This window comes from Erinaceus europaeus, chromosome 2, assembly GCF_950295315.1.
Source record: "Erinaceus europaeus chromosome 2, mEriEur2.1, whole genome shotgun sequence".
Classification (NCBI taxonomy): domain Eukaryota; kingdom Metazoa; phylum Chordata; class Mammalia; order Eulipotyphla; family Erinaceidae; genus Erinaceus; species Erinaceus europaeus.
Window position 1 is genome coordinate 140,341,752 of NC_080163.1, and position 18,243 is coordinate 140,359,994.

The 18,243-nt window shown below is 51.6% G+C and overlaps 2 protein-coding genes across 7 annotated transcripts in view; one reads left to right on the plus strand and one right to left on the minus strand.

The window, feature by feature from the left end:
• Positions 1–707: 707 nt before the first annotated feature.
• RIPOR1 (RHO family interacting cell polarization regulator 1) lies at positions 708–12,703 on the minus strand. 5 transcript variants are annotated; one of them, XM_060185326.1, is made up of 22 exons: positions 12,555–12,702; positions 11,579–11,705; positions 11,302–11,454; positions 11,070–11,148; positions 9,126–9,149; positions 8,977–9,030; positions 8,713–8,865; positions 8,544–8,607; positions 8,379–8,422; positions 8,175–8,300; positions 7,536–7,597; positions 7,335–7,464; positions 5,706–7,250; positions 5,501–5,622; positions 4,536–4,668; positions 4,151–4,286; positions 3,865–4,026; positions 3,401–3,562; positions 2,637–2,833; positions 2,464–2,547; positions 2,265–2,355; positions 708–1,107 (listed from the first exon to the last, which is right to left on the minus strand). In XM_060185326.1, exons 1-22 carry the CDS (start codon positions 12,568–12,570, stop codon positions 1,010–1,012), a joined length of 3,762 nt encoding a protein of 1,253 aa, XP_060041309.1. In that variant the 5' UTR covers positions 12,571–12,702; the 3' UTR covers positions 708–1,009. The 5 variants fall into 5 exon arrangements, with proteins under 5 accessions (XP_060041309.1, XP_060041308.1, XP_060041307.1 ...); XM_060185325.1 differs by having other exon boundaries at positions 5,501–5,619; positions 7,536–7,684; XM_060185324.1 differs by having other exon boundaries at positions 7,536–7,684.
• The window catches only part of AGRP (agouti related neuropeptide), a 69,165-nt gene continuing 62,633 nt past the window's right edge, over positions 11,712–18,243 (plus strand). For both annotated transcript variants that reach the window (XM_060185329.1, XM_007517733.2), the window contains exons 1-2: positions 11,712–12,291; positions 13,650–13,740. The gene's annotated coding sequence lies outside the window, so the exon portion shown is untranslated. The remainder of the gene's footprint in view (positions 12,292–13,649; positions 13,741–18,243) is intronic.

Here is an 18,243-nt window from a genome sequence, read left to right on the forward strand (position 1 = left end):
AAGGGTGGAGGGTCTGATTCTCCAGCCTTGGGTGTGGGCCTCCTTCAGGCCTACAATCCCAAAGTCTGTTCCCACCCTCTAGTTCCTTTCATAGCATCCTTAGCCTTCTGTTCTGGGTTAACATACTCACTGGCAGCTCTGGGGGGAGGTGAACCCTCTCCCTGGGGCCTAGCTCTGGGCAGCAAGCCATAGGGATCGGTTAAGTTTATATTTCAGAGAGGAAGCAGCTTTGGGGAGAGAAGGAACTTAAAATTTCGGGTTATACCATCCAGGTCATCTGCCTCCCAGGCCCAAGCCATTCTCTTCCATGAGCCATTCTCCTTTCTCTTGATACCCAGGCCTCTAGGAGTGCCTAGTTCACAGCACCCTCTATAGAAAGTTGTCCAGGCTGAAGCAAGATTCAGTAGACTGGTATGGTCTTGCTGCCCCCTAGTGGTCCAAAACTCCAGCCACCAACACACCACTTCCTGCTTTGTCTTTTTCTATGCCTTTGGGTTGCCTGGAGCTGCCAGTTGTTTCCTAAACTGGCACCTTTTGTGTGTTCTCTATGCCACCTTTACAGTTCGGACTCCAGTCTGAAATCCTGGAGTAACACCCACCACCTTCTTCTGTCCTTTTCTCTAAGCCCAGTTCCTACTTCTGGGTTCATTTTCACACAGACACTCAGGGTGAGGGAGGGGGGAGTCTACCAAAGCAGGACATTAAGAAAGGCTTTTTTGTTTTTAATTTTATGTAAAACTCTGTAAATAAAATACAAACAAAGGGACGTGGCAGGGCAGAGGCAGATGACCAGGCCTAGACACTGATTTGTGGCAAGTGTGCTGAGCTGAGGCTGGGAGGCACTTGACTGCAGGCACTGACTCTACCAACCCCAGGGGCAACAGAATAATATATTAGATTTTCATTGATAGGAATCTGTGGGGGAGAGGTGTATGGAGCCAGCCCTCAGCCTCCCTGCCAGTGTCTAGTGAGCCCTGAAAAGGGGTTGGAGGGACCCTGTGGAGGGAGTTTAGAATGCTGTGCTGGCCATGCTGCCTGGCCCAAAGATACGGGGTAGGGCATCCAGTGACTCCTCCAGCCGTCGATGGGCAGACTGTCCCTCTTCACCTGTAACAGATGAGGATGGGGGTCAGGAGTGAACCTAGGCTCCATCCCACCCCTCCCATCTCATCTCTTCTCTCCTCCTTCCCCTCCTCCTCCTTCTTCTCCCCCCCCCCATTGCCACCAGTACTATTGATAGATCTCCAGGCCTGCATAACATAACACTGTTTCCAGGGCCTTCCCTGTCCAGTCCCCTTTTCTTTCTTTGACTTGACAGGTTAGAGAAAAAAAAGAAGTTGAGAGTGGTGGTGAGACAGGGAGCAAGACCCACATCACTGTTACACTGCTCTTGAAACTTCCTTCCTGCAGGTGGAGACCAGGGGTTTGAAACCGAGCTACTGTACATGTACACTCAATCAGGTGTACCACTACCTGGACCCTTGCTCCTTGATGACTTCTTTAGATAGAAAGGTAGGGGCCGGGAGTCAGGCGGTAGCGCAGCAGCTTAAGCGCACATGGCGCAAAGCGCCAAGTACCAACGGAAGAATCCCAGTTTGAGCCCCCGGCTCCCCACCTGGAGGGGAGTCACTTCACAAGTGGTGAAGTAGGTCTGTAGGTGTCTATCTTTCTCTCCCCCTCTGTCTTCCCCATCTCTCTCCATTTCTCTCTGTCCTATCCAGTAACGAAGACAGACAACTAATAATTACAACAGTAAAGCAACAGGGCAACAAAAGGGAATAAATAAATAATAATAATAATAAAGGTAGGGGCCAGGAGGTGGCACGCCTGGCACACACATTACAGTGCACAAGGACACGAATTCAAACCCCTGGTCCCCACCTGCAGGGGGAAAGCTTTCCAAGTAGTGAAGCAGAGCTGCAGGTGTCTGTCTCTTTCCCTATCTCCCCTCTCAGTTTCTCTGTCTCTATCTAATAATAAATAAATTAAATATTGAAAAAATTTTTTAAAAATGAATTGAGAGGGAAAGACACTAGAACCTAAGCTTCCTCCAATACAGTGGTAGGAAGCCTGGTCTGAAGCTAAGTCATGAACAAGGCAGAGCTGCACATTATTTGAATGAGCTATTTTGTAACCCTCACCCCCCTTCTTCCCCTCTACTCAGCTTGGCTTCCCCAGCAGGCAGTGAAGGACCCTCATTTCACCTACTCCTATCAGCCAAAATGTCTCAGAATTCTACTCAAGCCATATTTTCCCAGCCATACCACATTGTTGCAGGCTCTGCCGGGCTGCTTCTCTCACAGCTTCGGTGTCTGTTTGGCACAAGTACACCAGGGGTTCAATGCCTTCAGGAGCCTATAAGGTAAGGAGGTGCCCTGAAGTGAGTGGGTGGGTGAGGCCCCCAGGGCCCCAGTCACAGGGAGGGTGGGAAGGCAGAGAAAAGATGAGCTGACATGGGGTCACCTTGATGCATCCCAGGGCCAAACAGCCAGCCACTCTAGTCTGCACATCCTCATCCTCGAGCTGGTCCAGGAAACACAGCAGGGCCTGGGTAAGTTTGGGAATGCAAGCTTAGCCAGACATGGGGAACATGGGACCCCCCCATGCCTTTGTTTTGAGCTCTGCTGAATTCTCACCCTTTCCCGGAAGGCAGGGCCCAGTGACAGGCTCCGGAGCTGGGTGCTGACAGCAGCCATGACTTTGTTGTTTCCGTGAACAAGCAGGGAGCTGAGGGCTCGAAGCCCATCCCTTTGCAGCCGTCCCTCAGGCGCCAACCTCAGGGCCTTCAGCACAACAGCCTGATCATCAGAGTTCAGATTGCGCACCAGTAACACTGAAAGAAGAGGGATGGTGGGTCGGGGGGAGAGTTCAGGTCCTGGAACATGATGGCAGAGGGCCTAGTGGGGGTTGTATTGTTATGTGGAAAACTGAGAAATGTTATGCATGTACAAATTATTGTATTTACTGTCTATTGTAAAACATTAATTCCCCCAATAGAGAAATTAAAAAAAAAAAAAAAAGAGAAGAAAGAAGAGGGCTATTAGGACAAGATGACAGGGGAAGGATTTCCTTAGGGTGAACACATTTTTTGTATGCTTCCATCATATAGACCTTCAGACCCATCTACTGGGTCAATCCACTTTTTTTTGTTTTGTTTTGTTTTGTTTTGCTAACTCAGGCCCTTAACCATGCTTGATTCACCAATTCTAGGTCAGAGAGAGAGAGAGAGAGAGAGAGAGGAGAAGATACTACAGCACTGGAGTTTCTCCTGTCTGGGTGTTGGTATGCATGAGACATCTGGGTTTGAACTTGAGCTGCATACATGGCAGGGCACATGCCTTACCAAATGAGCCATCTCTCCAGCCCTCAGCCCACTTTATAATCAGGGCAACTGGCTCACCCTCCTCCGCAGTCTCGGTCACATAGGCCTCCATAGAGGGGCTATCCAAGGCTTCAACATAACTCCAGAACTGGAAGACAGTGAGCTGCTCTCCAGGGCCTGACTGTGGTCTCCTCCTGGGCAGCTTCTGTCCCAGGGCATCCTCCAAGAACTTGATACACACTGTGGGAGGCAGTGTCACAGGCTTATGGTTTGGATGGACACAGGTTTTTAGATGGGAGAATGTGCCCATTCCAGGTTCAGGCCCAACCTCCCCCTTCCCCCCAGCCCAGTCCAGCCCAACTCTGTCTGAACCCTACCCATCTGGGTCATTCTACACCAAGGCATGAGCTGTCACTGCTTCTTGCCACGCTCAGCTTAGTATTTAGCATGTCTGTGTGAGCTCAGCAGGCTTTCCCTGAGGTCCCCATTATAGGATCTATCTGAGTAAGGAGGGCAGAGGGGCGGGCAGGCTGCCCACTCACCAGCCTCAGCTAAGCCTGGCTGGCGCAAGGAAAGGCGTGCACCATACTGATTGCAGAAGGTGAGGAGCACTCGATCCACAGGGCAGATGAAGGGGCTGAGTCCCTCTGTGCACTGGTCCCAGAAGGTCAGGAAACCGGGTCGAGAAGCTGAAAACTGCACCACTGTAGGAGTCAACAGGAAACAGTCAGCAGCAGAGTCGGCTGGGGTACAGACAAGCTCACACATGAGTGGGGCAAGGGAGGAGCTTCAGGCAGATACCCTCAGCCAGAGCCCACATGCCTTTACCTTCCTGGGCGGAGGTGGCAGGGGTTTCCCATTGCCTGCTAAGCTGGCACACTGCCTCGAGCACTCGAGCCTCTCGAAGCAGCCTCTCCAGAGCCCATGCCTCCTGGCAGCGCAGAGGACCAAATGTGCCAAGTTTCTGGAGAATAAGGGGCAGCCAGTAACTCAGACCTCAAGGTAGGCTTGGGGAAGATGGGAGCCCAGGGACTACAAGTCCTCACATGCACATGGGAAGGGTTGGGAGGAGTCAGTGTGGGGTGTTCATTCAGAAAGAGATACCATGGTCAGGGGGTGTGGGGAGTAGAACTCAGAGGACTGGAGGGTTGGGGTTAAAAGTGGAGGGTCGTCTAGGCTGCAAAGGGAAGTTGGGGAATACCACTAGCCTCACCAGCAGGAGGCGGCTGCAGTGGTTCAGGTGCTGGACCAATGCAGCGTCCAGAGCTGGGCACTCCGTGCTGAGGGAGCGGGCACTGGGTGAGTCCAGGGTGTCCTCAGTCCCAGGCTCCAGGCTGTTTGGGGGCCTGAGAGAAAAATGGGGTTAATCACCCCAGGAGCACACATCACCGCCTGGTCACCAATGTGTATTTATTAAGCTTTCCCTATCCTAGAATGGAAGAACAAAAGATGCACAGACAACAGACAATGGGTAAGTTCACAGAGGACTTCCAGAGGGAGCAAGGAGCCAGGCCCAGCAGATAGTAGTAGTGAGTTTCCAGTCTGCTCTCTATCACTTCCAGTTTAGGACCGCAGGGACCGCCGGAGCTGGGATGGGCGGTAGAAAGGTTGTAGGCAGGATGGTCTACGCAATGAGGACTGCAAGGGGTTGTGACCCAAATGGCGCTGGACACGGGACCGTAATCTGGGTAGCAGTGGAGGGAGGAGGGGCCGGACATGACCCTCAAGTAGGCATCGACAAAGGCCAGTCCGGGATAGAGAGCCAAGAGGCCTGGCTCTCCGGGGAAGCCGGGGTCGAGACAGAGAGGGTTGATGCTGGGGGGCCCAGGGTGGAGGCACTCGCTCATAGGGCAGGTCCAAGGTGAGGCCAAGGGAGACAGGAGGAGCTGGAGACTCAAGAGCTGATGGGGACCGGCATGGGAGGCAGACATTGCTGGGACGAGGAAGAAGGTGGTCAGAAGCACGGGGGCTACAGAGGGGTTGTGAACACAGGCGTCAAGGACACATGGATAAGTAAGAGGGGCAAGCACAGGTGCACCCACTGTTAGTCCCTCCCTCCTCCCCGCCCACTCCTAGTTTTCCTGCTCTGCTTCTAGCCCCACCTCAGCCACCCGTTCCCCTTTCTGTCTCCTTCACCTCCCCTCTCCCACTATCCCAGCTTCATCTATTCCCCCTCACCTGTCCCCAGAACCACCACTGTCATCTTCTTCATCATCATGAAGGAAGCTGAAGCTCTCCAGGGCATGCTCCACAGTGATGCTTAGACTAGAGGCCCGGCTGCGAGTCAAGCCTTGTCTCTGCTGAGGTTATTAGGGAAGTCAGAGCTGCAGCCACTGCTTGGATGCCCTCTCCATGCCACAAAGCCTTGCCCTACCCTCCTCACCATGAGGAGACTCTCCAGTCGGGTCACCTCCTGCTCCAGGCCCTGCAACTCAGGAAACTGGCCTCGATAGTCATCTAGGGCAGCCATTAGCGCCCCTAGTGCCTCCTCCAGTCTCTTGTCCCCCATCACTCCAGCTGCCCCCGGAGCTGGGGCCTGAGCAGTTGTGGCCAGGCTTGAGTCTGAATGCTGCGACACTGGGGCTTGGGGTGAGGGAAAGCAGCTTGCACTCTGATGAGTGGGTTCTAGGGCATCTGGGACAGGGCTTATGAGGGGTTCCTGAGTGGGGCAGACAGGACTTGGGCAGGAGGTGCTTGGGGCTACAGGATCCCCCCGAGTGGAGGCAATGGAGGCTGGGTGGCTACTGGACAGGGGACCCAGGGAATCAGTGCCTGCAAAGGTGGGGCTTGTCTGTGCAGAGGGACTGGAGAGAGTGGCACGGTCTATAGAAGTGGAAGGACTTACAGTTGTATGGGTGGGGCTTGTGACAGGGGTGGTGGGGCTCCCAGTGGTCTCCACTGGACCCTTAGCAATGGGGATAGGACTTGTAGTGGTGTTAGCTGATATCCAGGCTTGGGGAGTGGGGCTTGCAGCAGTGTGGGTGGGGCTTGTGGTAGTGAGGATGGGTTTTGCAGTGGGCTGGGCTGGGCCTGTGCCACTGGGGGCAGAACCTGTAATACTAAGAGTAGAGATCATAGACTTATGGCTGGGGCTTGTGACAGTATTTGTGTCAGTGTGGTTGGGACTTGTGGTGGTCCGGGCTAGACCTATAGTAGTGTGGGTAGGACCAGCAGTAGGGAGGGGAGAGAGTATTGGCTTGTGGGTGGAACTTGTAGTGGTCTGGACTGGCCCTGTAGTACTGAGGGTATGGCCTGCAGCAGTAACAGGAAAGACTGTGGACTTGTGGGAAGAAGTTGTGCTAGTGTGAGTGAGGCTCGGAGCACTGTGGGTAAGACTTGTGGCACTAGAGGTGGAGTTTATAGTGATACAGGTGGGGCCTGGCAGCTCAGAAGAGCTAGAGTCAGCCTCTTTATGAACTGAGTCTACGTGTGCTGAAGGGACAGAGTCTGTAGATGTGTGGGCAGGACCTGTCTTATTGACAGCGGGGCTTATGGCAGGATAGCCAGGGTCCAGGACAGGAGGGACAGAACAAGGGTGCTCCTCAGGGCTGGGATCCGGATGTGCAAGCAGACTGGGTTCCCGGGCTGGGCTTTCCAGGTTCACAGCCTCCACTGGGTACTCAGCCAAAGCAGCATCCACACTGGCCTCACTGATGTGGCTTAAGGTCCGGCCATAGGGGGCATGCCCATTGACCAGAGCTGGAGCCACAGCTCTCTCCTCATCCAAGAGCCTAGAGGTGGGAGTAGTCTCAGGCCTACGGAAGGCGACCTGGATAGGCAGGGGCTCAGGTTGCTGCACCAGAGGCTTGGGAGTTGAGGAGTGGCGAGCAGTGCCTGAGAGTTGTGGGCTGGATGAGTCATCTGAAGATTCAGATGACAGGGACCATGCTGTCCCATTCTCCAGCTCCTCCTGCCGCCTCAGCATATTCTGGGAGAGAGGAAAACACAGTTTAGGACCACCAGCAGGGAGACCCTGGGTGATGGCAGAGCCTAAGACTGGGCTGTGACTCACATAGAAGGCCTGTTCCCGAAGTGAGGGTGTATCTGGTGGGCTCTGGCTATAGGTGGAGAAGCGCTTGGTGACTGTGGCTGCCTTGTTGACAGTAGATGCAGCTGAGGGCTGATCATCTTTGTCGAAGGGACTGCACAGGAAAAAGGTTATTTGCAGGTGCAACAGCCCCACCCTATTGCCAAGTCCTTCAGTCCCACCAACCTCCAAGTGACTTCCAGGCTGAGCTTGATGGTGCCAAGGTCATTGATGTCCACAGCCACAACCTGAGGCAGAGCAGCAAACAAGTCCTTGGTCTCACAGGAGACGCTGCCTACAACCACATGATTGGCCAAACCCTTCAGCTCTGTCACCTGTAGCCAAGAATGCATTCCAGGGTCACAAGAGTCCAGGGGTCATATGATCCAGGGAGAACAGAGGTCTGAATTCACACACACCTTATGTGAAGGTCACAGAGTCAAGGAACCACAAGGAAGATGCAGGGTTTGGTGTTCTTGGGGACTATGGGGCTATGGAGGCTTAAAGCTGCCTGGGAGCATGGGGACCACAGATGTCTAAGCTTGGAAGGTAACTGATGTCATGGGAGTCATAGCCTCAAGGAGGTCCAGGGAGTCAAAATATTACAAGGTCTGAGGGTCAGAGACAGCTTCATGGTCACGAGGTCACAGGCATCATAAAGATTGTCCTCAAAGAAACAAAGTATGAGGAAATTATAGGACCATATAGGTCACTAAGACATACATTTACAGGCTCATGGAACTAGTTGGGGGACAGAGGGCAGGGGCCTCAGGGTCACAGAATCACAGAGTCATGGTGTCCTGTGCTCCTGGGCAAAAACATCACCTTGATGGACAGGAATTCCGTGAGCAGAGGTAGAAAGACGGTTTCCTCACTGTCCCACACCTGCTTGCCACTACTCTCAATTCGGCCCCGAAGTTTCCAACGCTGACGCCCATATTTCATGTAGATCTGGGGGAAGAGGTGGGATGAGATGGCCCTTGGTGTTGAGACCCTTCCCTCCCAGCCCTTCCCTGCATGTGTTCATACCTCATACTGATCACCCACACACAGCCTGGCAAAACCAGCCAGCCCTGGGAATAGGAGGGGGGAGGAGGGGGAGAAATGAACCAGACTGAGGAGTCTGGGCACACACTTCCTCCTCCCTACCACCCACCACCTGTCACCCCCCCACCCCTCCACCCCCATCAGTACCTTTCATCCGGAGATGGAACTCGCCCAGCTGTGCCTCCAGCTCACTCTCTAGCACACACATGCTCTGGGAGGGACAAGCAGTAACAGGAGGGGGTCAGGAACCAATCCCCTCATCAGCTCTGCCACACCCCAGGCCTGTCTTAAGAGTATCAATTCATCCATCACTCACCTCAGTGTACTCTCGATGCCCCCTAGTGGCCTCAGCCAGGCTGTCTCGGGCCTCTCGGCTCCCTGGGGACCCGGTGCTATAGGCACGGACCATGTTGTATGCGCCATCCCGGATACGTCGCTGGACACAGTATGCTTCATACAGCTCATCAATCTGGGTGGGGGTGGGTCACTACGACTCACTACTGGGGTTTCCCACCCAGGGCCAAACACTCCCCTCCATGACCTGTGATCCCTACTTCCCACCCCTTTCTGCACCATGTACCTTACTGGCATGAAACTCTAGCCGTCGCAGGAAGCGTTCGATGGACTTGACTTGCTGGGAGAGAGGTACGTCAGAAGGGGGTTGAGACCCAGGGCTCTTTACCGTCCCTATGAGCCAATCTCTTCCAACACTATTATCTATACACTCACCTTGTCCAAGTCATACAAGAAGCCCTGCAGGAGGAAATGAGAGAAGACATTTAGGAAGTGTGGGAAGTACTCCAGCAGGGGCCCTTGCTTACCAGACTCACTTAGCTCATCTCCTTCAAATCTTTCCTCCCTTTACACCAAAGTCCACAGCTGTTCCAACTGTAGCAGGACTAACCCATTTCTTGCAGGATCCTCCTTTTAAAAAATACATTTTAGGGAGTCGGGCGGTAGTGCAGCGGATTAAGCTCAGGTGGCACAAAGCAAGGACCGGCTTAAGGATCCCGGTTCAAGCCCCCAGCTCCCCACCTGCAGGGGAGTCTCTTCACAGGCAGTGAAGCAGGTCTGCAGGTGTCTGTCTTTCTCCCCCGTGTCTTCCCCTCCTCTCTCCATTTCTCTCTGTCCTATCCAACAACGACAAGAACAATAATAACTACAACAATAAAACAACAAGGGCAACAAAAGGGAATAAATAAGTCTTTTTAAAAAATAAGTTAAAAAACACATTTTTTTTATATTTATTTTATTTATTCATTCCCTTTTTGTTGCCCTTGTTGCTTTATTGCAGTTATTATTGTTGTTGTTGTTGGATAGGACAGAGAGAAATGGAGAGAGGAGGGGAAGACAGAGAGGAGGAGAGAAAGATAGACACCTGCAGACCTGCTTCACCACCTGTGAAGCGACTCCCCTGCAGGTGGGGAGCCGGGGTTCGAACCGGGATCCTTATGCCGGTCCTTGTGCTTTGCGCCACCTGCGCTTAACCCGCTGCGCTACAGCCCGACTCCCAAAAAATACATTTTAATGAGAGAAGTACACAACACCACTGCTCTCAGTTCTGGCCTGTTGTAGTGTTGGGGACTGATTGGACTTGGAGTCTTGGAGCCTCAACACTGAAGTCTTTTCTTTTACATAACTATTATGCTGTCTCCCCTGCCATTCCACTCTTCTTTTTAAAGATTGAGACAGGTTGAAAGAGAGTGAGAGGCCACAGCACCAAAGCTTCCCTCAGTGTAGTGGGGGCTGATGTGCACATGGCAAAGCAGCACACTATCCAAGTGAGCTATTTCATCTGGTCCCGAATGGGTGCTGGTAACAGATCTGGGCCTCAAGATCTTTCAGTATTCTTCCCTCATCTCTTTCTTGGGACCCCTTCTCTGTGACCTCTTTCTTTCTTTCTTTCTTTCTTTCTTTCTTTCTTTCTTTTTCTTTTATTGCCACCAGAGTTATGGCTGGGGCTCAGTACCAGCGCTAGGAATCCATGGCTACTGGCAGCCATTCTTTTTCTTTCTACTTTATTTTTATTTGACAAGACAGAGAAAAATTGAGAAGGAAGGGGAGATGGAGCGGGAGAAAGATAAGATACCTACAAACCTGCTTCACTGCTTATGAAGTCTCTTCCCTGCAGGTACGGAACAGGGGCTTGAACTAGGATTCTTTGCATATGGTTATATGTGTGCTTAACCACATGCGCCACCATCTGGCCCCTCTGGCCCCTTTTCTGCAACCTAGTAGACAGTTCTGTGCCTCCTAATACATACTCTTCTCTACCAAAAAACTCCTGTTCACTCCTCAAAACCCAACAGAAGTGTTTCCTTTTCTGGAAAGCCCTAAGTTCTACCCCAAGAATACCAAGACTCTCCCCTGGTGCCATTACTGTATAATGCCCTGCTGTCCACATCTGTGGAGGTGTGAGCCACCCCACTGGAGGCTACTTTGGACTGGCACTGCTTTCGGCACTGGGACAGAAAGTGTGGATAGCCTGTGGAAACTGTTGATAGGCTCTTCCTAACCTTTCCTGAGTTCTCCCTTTCTAGTTGCACCTGCACTAAGTAAGGGGTTCCAAAAAAACAGCCTGATGTCACCCAAAGCTGGCCTTATGAATGAAGCCCCCAAATCACCAGGGCAAAGGGCATTATTTCAGGGCATCCTTGCCAACCGTTCACTCACCAGGCGAGAATTCCTCTTGGATTCTCTTATCTGCCCCTGGAGTTTCTCTTGTTCTTGCTGGTGTACTTCCAAATAGGCCCTGGGGGGAAAGGGTGACAAGAATTAGCTCAGCTCTCAGGCCTCTCCAGCTGCCAGGGTGCAGGCAGTGGGGAGAGGGGCTGGGGCAGGTTCCTACTAGCAGAAAGAGTTTGGGGAGAGATCCTGAGACAAGAGGTCAGGGGGAATTGCTCACGTCAGGCCCTGCTTGAGTGCAGTGTACACCAGGTCCAGCCGCTCGGGCTGCGGGACCTTGGGGGCTGGGTGCGCCACAGAAAACATCCTGGCCACTCGGGATTGCGCTGGGGGTTTCCGTGGAGGTCCCGGGGGACTGAAAGCTGGGAAATTCCTGAAGAAGAGGCTGCGTTCAGAAGTGGGGCAAGGAGGAGACCCCATGACCCTCACTGCACACCCAGCCCCAATCCCCAGCCGACTCGACTCCTTGATCCCTTAGCCCCCCATCCACTGCGTACCTGGGCCCCCGCTTGTGACTGCTGAGGACGCCTGCGAAGGACTGGCTTCTACTGACCCCGGCGCTGAGCAGGCGGCGCTGTGGCCGCACCGACAGGGACATCGTGGACTGAGTCCGCTTGGGGCTCCCTGGGGGTGGCGAGGGCGGGTCTATAGTGCCAGCCGAGCCCTGGAAGCCCCCTCCCCGCCGCCCGGCCCCCAGTGTCTCAGTCCACTGGGACCGGGGAGTCCCACAACCCAGCTGGCCGGGGAGCTAATGACAGGGCGGCCGCTGGCGACTCGGCCTCAGACTCAGCGTGGCCTCGGCCTGGCCCCCACTTCCTGCCGAGGTGCAGGCTCCGCCTGCCGCAGGGGCAGGAAGGGGGGTCGCGTGGGGGACCCTCCAGAGCTGGGAAGGGGCAGGAAAGGGGCGGGGCGCGTGAAGAATGTGCGGAAGCGCCTGTTTACCGGGGGGCGGGGCAGAGCAGGCTCCCTAGCCTTGCCCATGACCTGCCCCCCCTCCAGCTCAGAGGACACGGAGCTCCCGGCCCCCACCCCGGGAGGACGCGGGAGGTCACGGCGCGGGCGGGGTGCGCGCTCCGAGCCCAGCAGAGCTGCCCGACAGGCCTGGCCAGAGCGGGTTTGGCTCCCAGACCCGCCCGCCTCGCTGAAGCGGCTCCCCTCCAGCCCCCACTGGACTCCAGGGCACCGGACACAGGAGCCCTCCTGACTCTAGGTGCCAGGGGATTCCTAAGGGGGAGGGGGATGCGCAGTGGCGAGAAATGCCCCGCCCCCTCCCCTCTCCAGCGGCTCAGACCTAGAAACTGAGTCACAGACCCACACCTCCAGCCGCGCCTAGCACAGAAGGATCCTCAGAAGACCTCCCCCCACCGCCCCCTGCAAGCGAGCCGCGAGCTCCTGCCCACCCCCACCCACCCTGCGGGTCCGCACCCCAAGGGCCTGACCCCGGGTCCCTTGCAGCCCCATGCAGGGTCCTACCTTTTTTAGCATTCATGGTTGGTCCCGGACAGCCCCCCACCCCACCCCACCCCTGGCTGGACCCCAGTGTCCCCGCCGGCCAGGGGCCGCTCAGTGCCCGCGCAGCTGGGCTCCGCACTCGCTCTGCGCTCACTCGCCGCGACTCTGGCTCAGACTCCTGCTCCTCCCGGCGCCGCCCCCCCGCCCAGTTCCTGCCGCCTGACTCAGCCAGGATGGGACCAGGGACCAGCCCGACTAGGGGGGCTGCGGGGCCTCAGCACACCCAGCCTCTGGGGGGAGGGGAGTGTTAACTGGGGGTTCTCCTCAGAGTGGGTATTGACTTGGAATCCCTCGACCTGGTTTTGGGGTAGGGGTAAAGGGGAGAATAAATAGTATGAGGTCATTTAATGGGGGATGGATTTGGGGGAGGGAGGTTAGAATAGGGTAATCAGGGCTGCCAGGTGACACACCCGGCTGAGTGCACCTGCTAGAGCTCACATATTACCATGCTCAAGGACCCAGGTTCAAGTCCCACCTGCAGGGAGGGAAGCTTCACAAAGGGTAAAGCAGTGCTTCAGGTGTTTTTCTTCCTCACTCCCTTTCTATCTCCCCTCTCCTCTCTGAATTTCTCTCTATCCTGACAAATAAAAGGGTTATCAAAGGCGGGCTTCTAAGGGGTTCTGAGTGTGTAAAAGGTGGAGAGTCGGGTAGAGGATGTAGAATGGGTTCAGGTACTTCATGCACAAGTCCCCAGTGCCGCAGAATCAGGCACTGAGCATAAGGGGCCTGGGAGATTGAGAAGAAAGGACTAAAAGTGTGGACTACAGTAACCTCATAGCAACATCCCTAGCCCTATACTCATAGAAAGGATACTCAGTTTGAGTATTACCCCTAGCTTCCACCCAAATTCCAGGGCCCAAGACTAGCTCCCACTTCCCACCAAGAAGCTCCTGTATAGAAGAAACTATCATTCCTGCACTCCATCTTTCTGATCCCCAGCTCACAGGGGCTGAATCCTCTTAGTATTAGCCTTTTCCTGCCCTCAGTATCTCTTCCTTTAATATACTTTGTCCAACTTCAGTCTACTGAAGGGATGAATGTTTCCCTATCCCACAGATAACTTGCCCACAAGCCAAGAAGTGGACCCAGAATCTTGCTATGTATGATACCGCTAAGCCTAATTTCCACTTGTGTTTTCTGAGAAAAGGTGAGATATCAAAACTGCTTTGTCCATCTAAAGTTCCCTGGGGTGTTGTCCATGGTGCTGCCATGTGGAGCTAGGAATTGAACCCTCTACTCACTGAGCCACCTCATGGGCTCCAATGCTCTTGCTTTACATTTTCTTCTTTTTTTTTCCTGACCAAAGTGCAGCTCAGCTCTGGCTTATGGTGGTGCAGGAGATTTAACCAGGGGCATTTAAGTTTTAGTCTGTTGTATAAGCTACTGTGCTATCTCCTCAGTCCCCCCCCCCCTTTTTTTTTTCCAGAGCACTAATCAACTCTGGCATATGGTGGTGTAGGAGATTGAACCTGTGGCTTTGGAGTCTCAGGAGTCAGTCTCTTTGCATACCTATAATGCTATCTACCCCCACCAAATCTTCTCAGCCTTTTAAAAGAGATTAATGAGAAAGAGATAGAGAGTTAAAGCACTACTGTGCTATATTTGATGCTGGGGATCCAACTTGGGACCTTATGTCTTCAAGTCCATCGCTTTACTTAGGGTTCCACTTCTTGGGTCACAACATCCCTGTTTCTTTATTTTAATGAGAGATATACACAGACAGAGAGACACCACAGCACTGCTCAGCTTTGGCTTATGGTGGTTCTGGGGACTGAATCTTAGGGCCCTGGGCATGAGTCTTTTTGCATAACCATTATATTGTCTCCTCAGCTCTTTCTTTCTCACATAGAAAGATCAAAACAGACATAGCAAGAGAGAAGCCACAGCATCAAAGCTTTCCTTAAGATGTGGTGGGATTGGGCTTGAACCTTTGCATACACGGCAAAGTAGTGCACTATGTCAGCAACACTTCTGTTCCTTAATGCTGAGTTCTTCTGCACTCCCCAAGAGATATGGGTATGTTCAGGGGTTCTGAACAACAGGGGCTTCCACCATTACTGATTCAGATGCCAAATGTCCATTGATTTTTTTAAAAATATTTATTTATTTATTTATTCCCTTTTGTTGCCCTTGTTTATTGCTGTAGTTATTATTGTTGTCAGATAGGACAGAGAGAAATGAAGAGGAGGGGAAGACAGAGAGGAGGAGAGAAAGATAGACACCTGCAGACCTGCTTTACCGCTTGTGAAGCGACTCCCCTGTAGGTGGGGAGCCGGGGGCTCGAACCGGGATCCTTATGCAGGTCCTTGCGCTTTGTGCCACAGGTGCTTAACCCGCTGCGCTACCGCCTGACTCACATATCCATGGATTTAATGTTATATTTCTCCCTTCTTGAAGACTGCATCTTATCTTGACATATTCACAATTTTTCTTTCTCTTTTTACCAGAACACTGCTTAGCTCTAGTTTCTAGTGATGCTGAGGACTGAACTTGGGAGCTCAGAGCCTCTGGCATGAAAGTCCTTTGCATAATCATTATGCTGTTTCCCCAGCCTGACAAAAAACTATGCATTCTGATGGGTACACATCCAACTCTGGTTTCTCCACTCCCTTTAATCACTCTTATGGGACTATCCCAGCTTTCTCTCTTACCCATTCCCAAATCACAACTGCACTGACCATAAGCTTCAAGTCCTCTCCATCAATTTCACTTGACTTTTATCTGAGACCTCATGAGTCCTCTGCTTACTTACTCAACTATTCACTGAGTGACAGTCCCATGTCAACATGTGCCAGTCACTGTTGACTAGTCACTGTAGCCTAGGATTTCAAGACACCACCCTGCACAGAGCTCACATTCCACCTCTGCTTCTGTTCTCATTGCCAATTCCCTCCTACCTCCTGTTCCCTACATTCCTTGCACACCCTTCTCCCCAGCCTAGATCCACAGCCACCGTTCCATTGCTCCTCTGCTGCAAACATCTCCAGCACTCTGGGCTCCCCTCCCACCTGGCAGGAACCAGCTCTGGCACAGAAACTGATCTGGATCCACTCAGCAAATCTCAACCTCAGCCAGGCTCTTGTTTCTCACCTGGGAATCCTCATGTGGCCCTCATCATCATCTCTCTCCTTTATCGCTGATGAGCATTTCAAACTTTTACCACATGCTTCAAACAAATTCAAGTTACTCCCAAATTACAAAATGAAAACAGTCTCAGAAACTAATCCTAATACCCATCAGTAAATAATGGAATGTCATAGAATTACACACACACAGTATATATATATATATATTTAAACCAGAGTACTGCTCAGCTCTGGCTTATGGTGCTGAACCTGGGACCTTTGGTGCTTCAGGCATGAAAGTCTTATTTATTTATTTTACCAAAGTACTGCTCAGTTCTGACTTGTGGTGTGTGTGTGTGTGGGGGGGATTGAACCTGGGACATTGGAGTTTCAGGCATGAGAGTCTCTTTGCATAACCATTATACTGTCTCCCTCAGCCCTCCTACAGCCATGTACTGAGTGGCAGAAACAAGACTCCAAGAGACATATGTATGACAGGACATTCAAAGGCAGGCAAATCTAATCTCTGGTGGCAAAAGCCAGAGTACTAGTTATCCTTGGATAGTAGTGCCTGGGAGAGGATACACAGGGGCTTCCCGAATGCTGGCTGTTTTTATTTTATTTTATTTAGATTTTATTTCTTTATTCATGAGAAATGATAGGAGAAAGAACCAGATATCACTCTGGTACATGTGCTGTCGGGGATTGAACTCAGGACCTTATGCTTGAGAGTCCAATGCCTTAGCCACTGTGCCAACTCCCGGACCACTTTATTTTATTTTTTTTTATATTTATTCCCTTTTGTTGTCCTTGTTTTATTGTTGTAGTTATTACTGTTGTGTCTATTGATGTTGTTGCTGTTGGATAGGACAGAAAGAAATGGAGAGAGGAGGGGAAGACAGAGAGAGGGAGAGAAAGACAGACACTTGCAGACCTACTTCACCGCTTGTGAAGAGACTCCCCTGCAGGTGGGGAGCCGGGGGCTCAAACCGGGATCCTTACGTCGGTCCTTGCGCTCTGTGCCACGTACACTTAACCCGCTTCGCTACTGCCCAACTCCCTTTATTTTTTTAAAATATTTTTTTATTATCTTTATTTAATTTTTGGATAGAAAAAGCCAGAAACCAAGAAGGAAGGGGGAGACAGAGAGGGAGAGAGACAGAGAGACACCTGCAGCACTGCTCCACCACTTGTGAAGCTTTCCCCCTGTAGGTGAGGACTGAGGGCTTGAACCAGGTCCTTGTGCACTGTAACATGTACACTCAACCAGGTTCACCACCACCTGGCCCTATTTATTAGATAGAGTCAGGCAGAAACTGAGAGGGAAAGGGAAATAGAGAGGGGGAGAGACAGAGATAAACTGCAGCTCTGCTTCACCACTTGTAAAGCTTCCCCCTGCAAGTAGGGACCAGGGGCTTGAACCTGGGTCCCTGAGCACTGTAGTGTGTGTGCTTAACCATGTGTGCTACTGCCTGGCACCCTGTTTTTATTTTATAATTTGTGTTCTATATTTATTTATATTTGCCAGAGCACTTCTCAGCTCTGGCTCATGGTAGGGTTGGGGAATGGATCTGGGCCCTTTGGTGCCACAGACATGAAAGGCTTTTTTTTTTTTTTTTTAATTTTTAAAAATCATTATTTATTTACTGGATAGAGACAACCAGAAACCAAGAGGGAAGGGGGTGACAGAGAGGGAGAGAGACAGAGACACACCTGCAGCACTGCTTTACCACTGGCAAAGCTTTCCCCCTGCAGGTGGGACCGGGGCTCGAATCTGGGTCCTTGCGCATTGTAACATGTGCGCCACCATCTGGCCCCCTATGAAAGGCTTTTTGTATAACCATTATGCTATCTCCCCAAGCCTACTAATCCAGGTTCTATTTCCTGATTCTATAAGACTGTGTTCCCCTGTGAAATGTATCAACTGATATACTAAGGAAATGTACCGTTTCCTTCTTTCCTTCCTTTTTTCTTTCAACTAGAGCACTGCTTAGCTCTGGTTTATGGTTTTGCAGGAGCAGGGTGACTGAACCTTGGAGCTTCAGGCGAGAAATTATTTTTGCATAACCACTATGCTATCTCACTATAACTGTAATATACAGTTCAATATAAATTTGACTTTACCTGACTACAGAAAATGACCTTTTGACACAGGAGTAGATAAAGCACTAGAATCTTAAACATGAGGCCTTAAGTTTGACCCCTGGCATCCTGGTTCTCTCAGTTCCTCATTAACAAACAGATCTGAGGTCTGGGAGGTGGCATAGTGGAAAAGTATTAGACCCTCAACCATGAAGTCCTGAGTTCAATCCCTGGCAACATAATGTGCCAGAGTGATGTCTGGGTCTTTCTCTCCTATCTTTTTCATTAATAAATAAATAAAATCTTAAAAACAAATAAACAAATCTAAATAAATAAGTAAATAAAGAGGGTGGGAAAGATATTCTAGTTATGCAAAAAGAATTAAATTTTTTTTTATATTTATTTTCCTTTTTTGTTGCCCTTGTTGTTTTCTATTATTGTTGTAGTTATTGATGCCATCGTTGTTGGACAGGACAGACAGAAATGGAGAGAGGAGGGGAAGA